The sequence below is a fragment of the Quercus robur genome, chromosome 5 (genome assembly GCF_932294415.1).
Source record: "Quercus robur chromosome 5, dhQueRobu3.1, whole genome shotgun sequence".
NCBI lineage: Eukaryota > Viridiplantae > Streptophyta > Magnoliopsida > Fagales > Fagaceae > Quercus > Quercus robur.
Genome location: NC_065538.1, coordinates 61760016 through 61772059, shown reverse-complemented (window position 1 = coordinate 61772059; position 12044 = coordinate 61760016). Strand labels below are relative to the sequence as shown.

Below are 12044 nucleotides of genomic sequence, written 5' to 3'. Positions count from 1 at the left end.
GTATTATAACTACTAGTTAGGAATACAAATTCTCTGTGCCATTTTTTGTGTTTCACTTTATATTCCACTAATCATAACTTGTCATGTATTTATTTAACTTTCCTTATAAAATAGCTAAAATTTAAAGTGGAAAAACTAAATACATAGCAGGTTGTGATTAGAGATTTGTAGAACATAAAATATAGTACAAAGGATTAGTATTCGAGAAATGCTATGTCTACAACATTTTCAGGATTTTTTTTCAAAATAACACAAATTTTTAAACAATTTTGTCAATTAACATTGTTTCCAAATTATTTAGGAAACTGACATCTCGAGTCTCTAAGACTCAAGTTCATTGTAGTAACTCGAGTATCACAGACTCAATTTTTATGAAAATTCACGTGGAAAGACTCGAGTTTCACAAATATACCTTAGTACACTTTTTGTAAAAAGTTTTCAGCAAAAAACTAGATATATAAGCTATTCCCAAATGGATACTACATTTTTTTATTAAAAAAAAAAAGCTGAAAAAATTTGAAAAAGTGAGAAAAGATGGGAAAAAGTGAGGTTTTAAAAAGGTGTACATAAAAATTAAAAACAAAAAATTGAAACTGATGCCAAACAGGCTCATAGTCAATTATCTCTCACATAAGTTTACGGGAAAATTTAATGGATGCCTTAAGGGTATTTGTTTAGAAAATATTTTTATAAACTTTTTGTGGAGGAAAAAAAAAAACTACTTTTTTTAACAATTTTTTAATATTTCCCATAAAAAATGTATCAAAACTTTTTTAAAATAGTTCACTAACAAATGCTCTAAAAACATCTGTTAACCAGCCTAATTTTATTAGCTACCTCTCATTTTAATACTAAGATTCATACATATTTCCTTAGAAAACTAGTCAGCCGCACCTTCCCCTTTTTTGCAGTAAATACATAACAGCCTGCAGCATCAATGGGAAAGAAAAATCCATTGTTTTTGCCTTTCCCTTTTCACTTTAATCATCTTTAGCTACTTCCTTTTTAAGAGCTCTAAGACTATCAAATTTTGCATATATGAGATTAGGTGAAAAAAAAAAAATAAAAAAGATTCATACTGTTCATATTTATTAGCTACCTCTCATTTTATAGTAAGATTCATACTATTCATATGTCATTTATGACGTGTAGGAAGGTCTCATGCAGCTATACTAGGATGTGTGGAAAAATGATTTGATTTGGATTTTGAACTTATTCTTTCTACTACTCCTATTAAATAAGAGTAGTCAGACCCAAATTGTCAAATTTAAAGGAATCTTCCTTTTGTTTGTCCATAAAAAACCCTTTTCAGTTCTCATGTTGTATAATACAACAGCTAAGGCATAGGAGAACGCTGATGTGGCTGGATTAGGACTCTACAAATGAAATGAATGTGAGCAATGAAAAGAAACATTTGCTAGGAGAAGAGATCTTTGGTTCGTGCCAACGGCGTGACTATCTTGGGGAAGAGTGAGATTTGCACCTGACATGGACACCCAACACTTACAAAAGGGGGATAGTGACCCTCTTTGGTTAGAGGTTATGAAATCCTTCCCTCCTATTGGTTGTGCTTGTGCTGGACCATTGCTAGGGATATGTGCATTACTCTCAATGCCCCTGATGTCCCTTTCCTTGTCCAAGGATTGCTCCCCACATAGTGGCAAGGTCACTTTTCATGCCGCTGTACTGACCTTGGCATGCTCACTCTCTCTCCTCCAGCCACTACATAGTACAGTAGCTATATTAGGGTTCAAATAGGGGAATCACAGTGTGACATCTGTCTTGTGTACCTAACAACATACCTCAGACTATAAGAGGAACATGTTGTTGGACTATTAGGATAAGAACCAGGATAGAATAATAGAGAAAATGATAGAAAGTTTGTAAGGAAGCTAGGTAAAGAAAAGGCCCCTCCTTTGGTAAGAACACCACTACTGTATAAGGGAAACCTCTATTTTCACATGATAGAAAGCTTGACAGAGCAAGGGACATTCACCCTTGCTTGCCTGTGGTTTTTCATCCCTTTCAAAGGGTTTTCCATGTACATTCCATTGTCATCTTTACTTTTCTTGCACTACTTTCTTTTTCTCTCAATGTTATGATGTTAAAGCTTCCAATTTTTTTTATTCTTGAGTTTTTTCATCAAAATGTACTGTTAGATATCTCATACATTCTTCATACAAGTTTTACAAATCTAACTTGCATGTATACATGTTTTTTCTTATGCATTGTTTATATTCATTATACTACTTAGTGTTGTGAAGTTAGAATAATAGAGTAACACTCAGTCATTAGGTTCTTTAATTGAATTCGAACATATTGTTGCATTAATTAATCAATAAAACACAAATATTGTTTTCTATTTTAAAGAAAATTAAAATTCAAGACAATAAATATTTGAATTTAATTGAGGAATGTAGTGTACTTGACTTGAGGTACTATATATAAATTTTACCCATTTTAATATGTCATATATTCTTCTAACTTATTGTAATAAAAAAAAAAAAAAAAACCCAACAAATAATTTTTGTAGAGCCAAACAGCAATAATGAAATACTTGACAGATGTCGAGAGAAACGTGCTTCCCCCACAACAAATCCTTCCTTTTGTCCTTTTGGAATGTGTGTGTTTCCCCACAACACAATAGCCCAAAGCCATGGCAGAATGCTACAATCTTGTAGGCCTTCCTTAGTATCAGGGGGCCCTTGTAGGCCTTTGACATGGGGCTTGCTTTGACATGCTTTGTGTTGTTAGCCCACTGCTATGGGTTGATTCTCATGTCTTGTAGTGGTAGGCCTTGTGGGTCATTAATAAGGAGGGTAATACTAAATATACAAATTTTTTTATAAATGTTTTTACAAATTGTTGATATAATGAGTGATTATTGGTAAATAAAAATGTGATATTTATAGTGGGCTAAATGAAAATCAATAAAGTTTTTGCCACATCAATAATTTGTAAAAATGTTGTAAAATAATTGATGACGATAGCATTATTCTAATAAAGATGGGGTTTTGCTTTGCTTGTGGGGCCTGTGTCATGTAGCTTGGGTTCCCTTTTAGGTTTGGGCTTGTGACAGCCTGAAAAAACATAAGTTCTGGACAATGTTTTATACATTTAATATAGAAAAAAGGATTTTTTAGTGTACTTTTTTTTAATATATAAAACATTAATCATTTTTAATAAATAGATTATCAAGGTTATTAATCAGCATGATTAATCAAATCAAAACCAAAATCAAAATCAAAACCAAAAATAAAATTAATTTAGTATTAGAGTTAAAACTAATGAGTTTGTGTTATCTTAAAATAGTTTGAATTCCAATTGTATTGGTTTGGGTAAAATCTTATTTTATTACTAGTTTTATCATATGCGCTTTGTGCGTGTAGTGAAGTTTTTTTTTATTTTTTTATTTTAATTTTTATTATAAATTCTTTGGCCTAATGTCATAAGTTTCTTTTTAAAAAAAGAAAATTTTAGATAAGTTTTTTTTGAAAACATGAATTAGTAAAAGAGTGTTTTATTTTATAAGCATTTTAAGTGGAGTTAGAGATATATTTTTATTGGGCTATTTTCATTAGATGGGAATACAAGATAGAAAAGTATCTCTAGTATCCTTTTCCCATGCTCACCAGAAATTTTAAATTAAAATGGTGAAATAAGTTTAATTTTGATCATATTTGCCAAGAATTACAGAAAAAGGCCTCTTCCTCCCAGACAGAAAGTTCTAGTTTCTTTCTAGAAAAAAGTCAAGTTCAATACCAACTTGCCTCTGTTTCAGATAGAAGACAGCTCAAGAAGCAATTGCTTGAAGCTGCATCACAAATTTCAGACGATGAAGATGACACAGTGATGAAATCCTCCTCTCCAAACTATAGGATTCACCTAGAAGCATTCCAAGATTCTCAAGACCCCTATGACATGTGACAGATAAGACAAAAGATCAAAAGATAAAATGACAGAATGTAGATCTAGAAAGATATTTTGACAGAATATTATTCGTATGCAGATAGACTTTTACTGTTCAAGATAGACTTTTACTGTTCAAGATTCTACCGACAGATTAACTTGAGTTCACTTTACTTAACTCAGGTTACTTTTGAAGACTTACCATGGTTCACTTTATCTATAAAAGGACAGACTCCGAAGACAGAAGATAGGTCCAGTTTCCAAGTCCAATTCTAAGGTCCAGAATTTAGGTCCAAGTTTTAGAAAAGAATTTGTAATAGATTTCCCTCTCCCTCTCTCCGAAAGACTTTTGTACTCTACTTTCTCTTTTGTAATCTTGTAACCCTTCCCTTCTAGATAGATACAATCTTGTAACCCTTTACAAATTTTACTTTGTAATCTTGTAACTCTTCAGATAGTGTTTATTTTCAAAGCTTGTAAGAAAGACAGAAGTTTTCAGTTTTAATCAAAGACAGAAGTATTTTCAAGTAAGATTTTATTTGTTTCAGTTTTCATATTCTATACTCTATTTAAATTATTTTGACTATATCTATTTTGCTATTTTCTTCTTTATCATATATTTTATCATTGTTTATGCTTCCATATTACTGCTGTGCTCTCTCCTGGGTAGTTAATTAAAATGCCCCAACAGCTAACAATTTTTATTTTTTATTTTTTAAGATGGCAAGAGATGGCTAATATACATGAGGCTTAAATGAAATTTTAACGGCTGGCATGCATCTTCATGAGCAAACCTTTCCTTGAAATTGAATAAGAAAAATACTACTTTGTGCTATCACTCGAAAGCCTAACATCTTTATACTAACAAAATAATGATTCATAGGGACAGCCATGACTTTATTCGTTTGGAGGTGCCAAACTATGCATTAAAAAAAAAAGAAAAAAAGGAAGCACCACTAAACAATAAAAGCTATACTAAAAATTTAAAAATAAATTAATATATAAAAATCCAAACTAATGTATATTTTTATATTAAAAATATATATATAATAAAAGACAAAAATCATTTGTTAAAATTGAACTCGACAGTTTAAAAAAAAAATCATTAAATTTTTGATAATTTTTCTTTTAATGTACAAAATTTATGCCAAGCATTCTTCTAAATACAAAACTAATTATTGTTTTGAAGTTAAAAAAAAATAACACTCAGACATTGAAACAAAAGTTCAAAACTACCTCAACCACTCAACATTATTTTCTATAAATAATTATAATATGTCCTATATTTTTCTAATGCGTTGCCAGGTTAAAACTTTAAAGCAGGGAAAAAAAAAACTTAAAAAAAAAAAAATCCCTCAGCAAATCATTTAGGTAGAGCCAAATAGCAGTAATTAAACAATACTTAAATCTTATAAAGTCCCAAACTCTTAATTTTGGCAACCTGACCCTACAAACAGTCAAAATTTCACACACATAGCAGTTTGAATTAAAATAAAAAATAAAAATGTTTAAGCCAAACATAGAGTCATTTGATTTTTTTTTTTTTAAAGAAAAAAAAGAAGAAGAAGAAAGTAAAGAATCCAAGCACAGTCATTTGATTTGTTTTTAAGGGATCAATTAACGCTTAAAGGTTTTGAAGAAATAGACTTGACATGCATGAATCTCGCATGCAACATCCTCCCTTTTCGTTCTTTTGGTTTTTGAACGAATGTGTTTGATTTTGATTCCCTACAAACACAATTGCCAAAAGTTGCGGTAAAATGCTTCTATCTAATTAGATCTTCCTCCCCTTTCTACCTACCAAACCTTAGGTCCTTGAGTCTTTGATTGTGATGGATTACTATCTTTTGCTTTGAGCTGCAAATTGAGTCACAATTTAATATTAGAGTAAAGACTAAAGACTAATGAGCTTTGATTATGTTAGGCTAGGTTTGGATTGCGATGTAAAGCAGCAAAACACGCGGCTGCGTTTTCCTGTGGGTCCCGTGCACTGTTCATAGGACCTGTAAGTACAGATTTCAGCAAATTTTTCTTTAAAACTAGGTCTCACGGTATTATTCACACATTTAAAAATTATTTTGTTACAGTGTTTTTAGTTTTCAGTTTTCAACAATAAACGGTATCCAACCAAATCTTTAAAAAAAAAAAAAAAATGCTACAACTACTTTTTCTCTGCCGCTTACAACTAGTCATGTGGCAAGTTGTGGTCAAAGTTGTTGAAATAGTTGTAGTCCTAGCATTGTTTGAACAATCGTCCTAAAATTTTATTTATTTTTATTTTTATTTTGACTAATGATGGGTTGACATCTAAATTTGTTATGAAAATATTGTAAAACTTTGTTGTGGACGTAGAAGAACTCCTTAGTGTTTTAGCATAATGCTATATGTTGTGAGTTTGATTCTAATTAAACCAATTTGAACACTTGAATTGGGCTAAGCAGACTTGACTTGAAACACCATGATCACAATTGAATTCCCCACCCCTCTGCAAAGAATTGTCAAAGAAGATGGCCAGGAACAACACCTGACATGCAAACCAAATTCATGCTTCTTTTCTTTTGGCTGAAATGGATGACACTTTGGTCATAAATGCTTGTCATTTGCTTTGACTTGACAAGTTTCATGAAAGTGCTAAAGCTTTGGAGAAATAGGCAACCTTAGTTTGGTGGACACAGTAGTTGTGTGGAAAACAAGTCAGCATTTTCTAAGTAAATTTTTTTTATGAAACAAAAAGTAGAAAAAAAAAAAAAAAAGAGTAATGTCTTAACTTGAGAATCACAAGAATTTGAGTTCAATAAAAATAAGAGTAATGCTACCTTCATAATATTTTCACAATAAATCTTATATAGTAACTAGTAAGCAATTACTAATTCTAATTTGCAATTAATATTGACACCAAGTATAAGTGCTTGTGGGGTGTGAGAGGTAAGGGCCGGGGTTTAAGTTTCTAGGAGGGAGGTTTACACACATATACACTTAGATTAGGATAGAGTAAAATTTCTATCTTGTTAAAAAAAAAAAAAAAAGCAATTTGTCACATAAGATTTATAGTGAAAATATTTTAGATATAATATTACTCTAAAAATAACTTTGCTCCCTCAAAAATAATCCTTAACCCCTTAAATAAATAAATAAAAATGTTAAAATAACAACAATAAAAATTAGTCCAAATAACAACAAAGATAACTAAGGGTGACTCTAGAATTTTTTTAAGGTGGTCACTAAGAAATTTACGTTATACAAAATCTCATAAAGAGATAACTTATATATATATCAACATCACCGAAAAAGAAAACAAGTAACAATTTCTTTAACAAAGAGACAAAGAGCAAAGGGACTTATAACAAATGAAGCGAGAACTAAGAATGTCAAGAAGAGAGTAATAAAGTGAGAGATTCTGAAATAATAATAGAGAAGAGAAAAAAAAAAAATATATATATATATATATATATATATATATATAATTTGCTACAAATGGGAGTTGAGTCACTAAAGAGAGAAAAATTGTTTTGATTGCAAAACCAAAGAAAGCATGACTATTGTCAAAGAAGATGGCCAGGAACAACACCTGACATACAAACCAAATTCATGCTTCTTTTCTTTTGGCCAAAATGGATGACAATTTGGCCATAAATGCTTGTCATTTTCTTTGACTTGACAAGTTTCATGAAAGTGCTGAAGCTTTGGAGAAATAGCCAACCTTAGTTTGGTGGACACAGTAGTTGTGCGGAAAATAAGTCACCATTTCCTAAGTAAAAGTTTTGTACGAAACAAAAAGTAGAAAAAAAAAAAAAGAAAAAGGAAAAAAGTAATGCCTTAACTTGAGAATCACCAGAATTTGAGTTTAATAAAAATAAGAGTAATGCTACATTTATAACATTTTCACAATAAATCATATTTAATAACTAGTAAGCAATTACTAATTCTAATTTGCAATTAATATTGACACCAAGTATAAGTGCTTGTAGAGTGTGGGGGGCAAAGGCCAGGGCTCAAGTCTCTAGGAGGGAACTTCACACACATATATACTTAGATTACGCTAGAATAGAATTTTTATCTTGTATTAAAAAAAAAAAAAAACAATTTGTCACATAAGATTTATAGTGAAAATATTACAAATATAATATTACTCTAAAAATAACTTTGCTCCTTCAAAGATAATCCTTAACCCCTTAAATAAATAAATAAATAAAAGGTTAGAATAACAACAATAAAAATTAGTTTGCAATTTGAGAGGTGTAGTTTGCAATTTAGCCTTAATATTGTGATTACAAGCCACTAAACTGAATAGGAATATTTCTTGAAAGAAAATTACCAAATCAGGTACCTAAAATTGTCATTCCTCCTCTATATAATGAGGCTACATGGACTTGAACTGAAGAAGCATAACATTTTTCCTTTCCTTGTAATTTGGGGTTGTACAAAGCAAGATGGCGATGAATGTTGAGATAATCTCCAAGGAGATAATTAAGCCATCATCTCCAACACCCCATCACCTTAGGAAGTTCAAGCTTTCCTTCATAGACCAACTTGCACCTCTCTTTCATTTTCCTATCATTTGGTTCTATGATTCTAAGAAATTTGTGGATGTTGAACCATTTGAAAGGTCTCGTTTGCTAAAAGAGTCTCTAGCTGAAACCTTAACTCACTTCTATCCATTGGCTGGAACACTTATTAATGAAGAATTCTCCATCAACTGTAACGACAAGGGTGTAGACTATATTCAAGCTCGAGTCCTATGCAAGCTATCACAAGCGATACACAATCCAAATGGCAACGATCTAATCCAATTGCTACCATTTGAGCCCGATAATAGTTGCAATGATTTTGGAAAGGAAGTTCTCCTAGCTGTCCAATATAATATTTTTGAGTGTGGTGGAGTTGCAATTGGTGTGTGTATCTCACATAAGCTTGCTGATGGAATATCTTTTGTCAATTTTGTTAATGCATGGGCTGGCACATGTAGAGGAGAAAGTGAAGTTATAAGCCCTATTTTTGATGCACACATCCATTTTCCTCCAAGAGATATAACTGCGTTCAAGCCAAATGAAGGCTATATTTCAAAAGAAAAGATTGTGACCAGAAGGTTTGTGTTCAACAAATCAAGCATAGCCGCACTAAGAAGAGAAGCCTCTGCTGCATTTGGTCCAGAAGACAGGGTTGCATCACGCGTTGAGGTCGTTTCAGCATTCATATGGATGCGTATCATGGTGATGGCTCGGACAAGGACAACAAAACCTAAGCAAGTAGCAGCAGTTCTTGCAGTGAACCTGCGAGAGAGGATGGTTCCACAACTTCCAGAGCATTCCTTTGGGAATCTTGCGAGGTCTGCAATTGCAGCTGAAACACCGGTTGAGATGGAGAAGGATTACCATTTTTTAGTGAGGCAGCTTAGGAAAGCTATCTTGGAAATCAATGCTGAGTACTTGAAGAAACTACAAGATGGCCCTGTTGGAGATTTGTATTTTCTAGGGAAAAAAGACAAACAATTCCAAAATGGTGAGATAGAGTCCTGTAAGTTTAGTAGTTGGTGTAGGTTTCCTGTGTATGAAGTTGATTTTGGTATGGGAAAGCCCAGCTGGGTGTGTTGTCCAGGCATTTGTTGTAAGAATACGGTAGTCATGATGAGTACCAAAGATGGTGATGGAATTGAGACATGGGTGAACATGAAGGAAGAAGACATGGCCATGTTCGAAAATGACCAGGAGCTGCTCTCATATCCTAGCTAGCTTTCCCAACAGAGATAGGGAATGAAGAAGGAGCTAACTATATTTGCCCTTGTCATAAAAAATAATAATTAATAAAATAAAGGACTTCATTTCTGTTATGTAATTGATAGAGATTGATTTTGGCATTATGTAAGCATATAGTCTCAAGTTGTTTTCTTGTATTACCATTATGTTAATCAAATAAATTCTTTATGATTTAAACCAACAATAATATTGGTAAAAAATTTTCTTTCCCCTTCACCTTCAAAATGATATTATAACTACTAGTTAGGAATACAAATTCTCTGTACCATTTTTTGTGTTTCACCAATCACAACTTGTCATGTATTTATTTAACTTTCCTTATAAAATAGCCAAAATTTAAAATAGAAAAAAAAAATACATAGCAAGTTGTGATTAGAGATTAGTAGAACATAAAATATAGTACAAAGGATTTGTATTCGAGAAATGCTATGTTCATAACATTTTCAGGATTTTTTTTTCAAAATAACACAAATTTTCAAACAATTTTGTCAGTTAGCATCGTTTCCAAATTACTTAGGAAATTAACATCTCAAGTCTCTAAGACTTGAGTTCATTGTAGTAACTCAAGTATCACAGACTCGATTTTTATGAAAATTCACGTGGAAAGACTCGAGTTCCACAAATATACTTTTAGCAAAAAGTTTTCAGCAAAAATTTTTCAGCAAAAAACTAGATCTATAAGCTATTCCCAAATGGATACAACATTTATTTTTTTTCTAAAAGCTGAAAAAATTTGAAAAAATGAGGTTTTAAAAAGGTGTACATAAAAATTAATAACTAAAAACTGAAACTAATGCCAAACAGGCTCATATTCAATTATCTCTCACATAAGTTTACAGGAAAATTTAATGGATGCCTTAAGGGTATTTGTTTAGGAAATATTTTTAGAAACTTTTTGTGAAGGGGGAAAAAACTACTTTTTTTTAACTATTTTTTTTTAATATTTCTCATAAAAAAGTATCACAACTTTTCTAAGATATTCCACTAACAAATGCTCTAAAAACATCCGTTAACCAGCCTAATTTTATTAGCTACCTCTCATTTTTATACTAAAATTCATACATATTTCCTAAGAAAACTAGTCAGCCGCACCTTCCCCTTTTTTGCAGTAAAAAACACAGCAGCTTGCGGCATCAATGGGAAAGAAAAATCCTTTGTTTTTGCCTTTCCCTTTTCACTTTAATCATCTTTAGCTACTTCTTTTTTAAGAGCTCTAAGACTATCAAATTCTGCATATATGAGATTAATTGAAAAAAAAAAAAAAAAGATTCATACTGTCCATATTTATTAGCTACCTCATTTTATACTAAGATTCATACTAGGAAGGTCTCATGCAGCTATACTAGGATGTGTGGAAAAATGAATTGATTTGGATTTTGAACTTATTCTTTCTACTACTCCTATTAAATAAGAGAAGTCAAACCCAAATTGTCAGATTAAAAGGAATCTTCCTTTTGTTTGTCCATAAAAAACCCTTTTTAGTTCTCATGTTGTATAATACAACAGCTAAGGCATAGGAGAATGCTGATGTGGCTAGATTAAGACTCTACACGTGAAATGATTGTGAGTAAGGAAAACAAATATTTGCTAGGAGAAGAGATCTTTGGTTCGTGCCAATGGCGTGGCTATCTTAGGGAAGAGTGAGATTTGCACTTGACATGGACACCCAACACTTACAAAAGGGGGATAGTGACCTTCTTTATTCAGAGGTTATGAAATCCTTCCCTCCTATTGGTTGTGCTTGTGCTAGACCACTGTTAGGGATACATGCATTACTCTCAATGCCCCTGATGTTCCTTTCCTTGTCCAAGGATATCTCTCCACGTAGTGGCAGGGTCACTTTTCATGCCTCTATACTGACCTTCTCATGCTCACTCTCTCTCCTCCAGCCACTACATAGTACAGTAGTTGTATTAGGGTTCAAATGGGGGAATCACATTGTGACATTTGTCTTGTGTATGTAACAACATACCTCGGACTGTAAGAGGAACATGTTGTTGGACTATTAGGATAAGAACCAGGATAGAACAATAGAGAAAATGATAGAAAGTTTGTAAGGAAGTGAGGTAAAGAAAAGGCCCCTCCTTTAGTAAGAACACCACTACTATATAAGGGAAACCTCCATTTTCACATAATAAAAAGCTTGATAGAGCAAGGGACATTCACCCTTGCTCGCTTGTGGTTTTTCATCCCTTTCAAAGGGTTTTCCACGTACATTCCATTGTCATCTTTACTTTCCTTGCACTACTTTCTTTTTCTCTCAATGTTATGATGTTAAAGCTTCCATTTTTTTATTATTCTTGATCTTTTTCATCAAAATGTACTGTTAGATATCTCATACACTCTTCATACGAGTTTTACAAATCTAACTTGCATGTATAC

At 32.0% G+C, this 12044-nt stretch overlaps 1 protein-coding gene across 1 annotated transcript; it reads left to right on the top strand.

The window, feature by feature from the left end:
- The first annotated feature begins 8339 nt into the window (after positions 1 to 8339).
- On the top strand, positions 8340 to 9638 carry LOC126728499 (stemmadenine O-acetyltransferase-like). Its single transcript, XM_050434308.1, has one exon. It carries the CDS (start codon positions 8340 to 8342, stop codon positions 9636 to 9638), a length of 1299 nt encoding a protein of 432 aa, XP_050290265.1.
- Positions 9639 to 12044: the final 2406 nt, after the last annotated feature.

What these genes read in the sequence shown, in the direction of transcription:
- LOC126728499 (XM_050434308.1), top strand. Translation starts at nt 8,340, where the DNA reads ATGGCGATGAATGTTGAGATAATCTCCAAGGAGATAATTAAGCCATCA.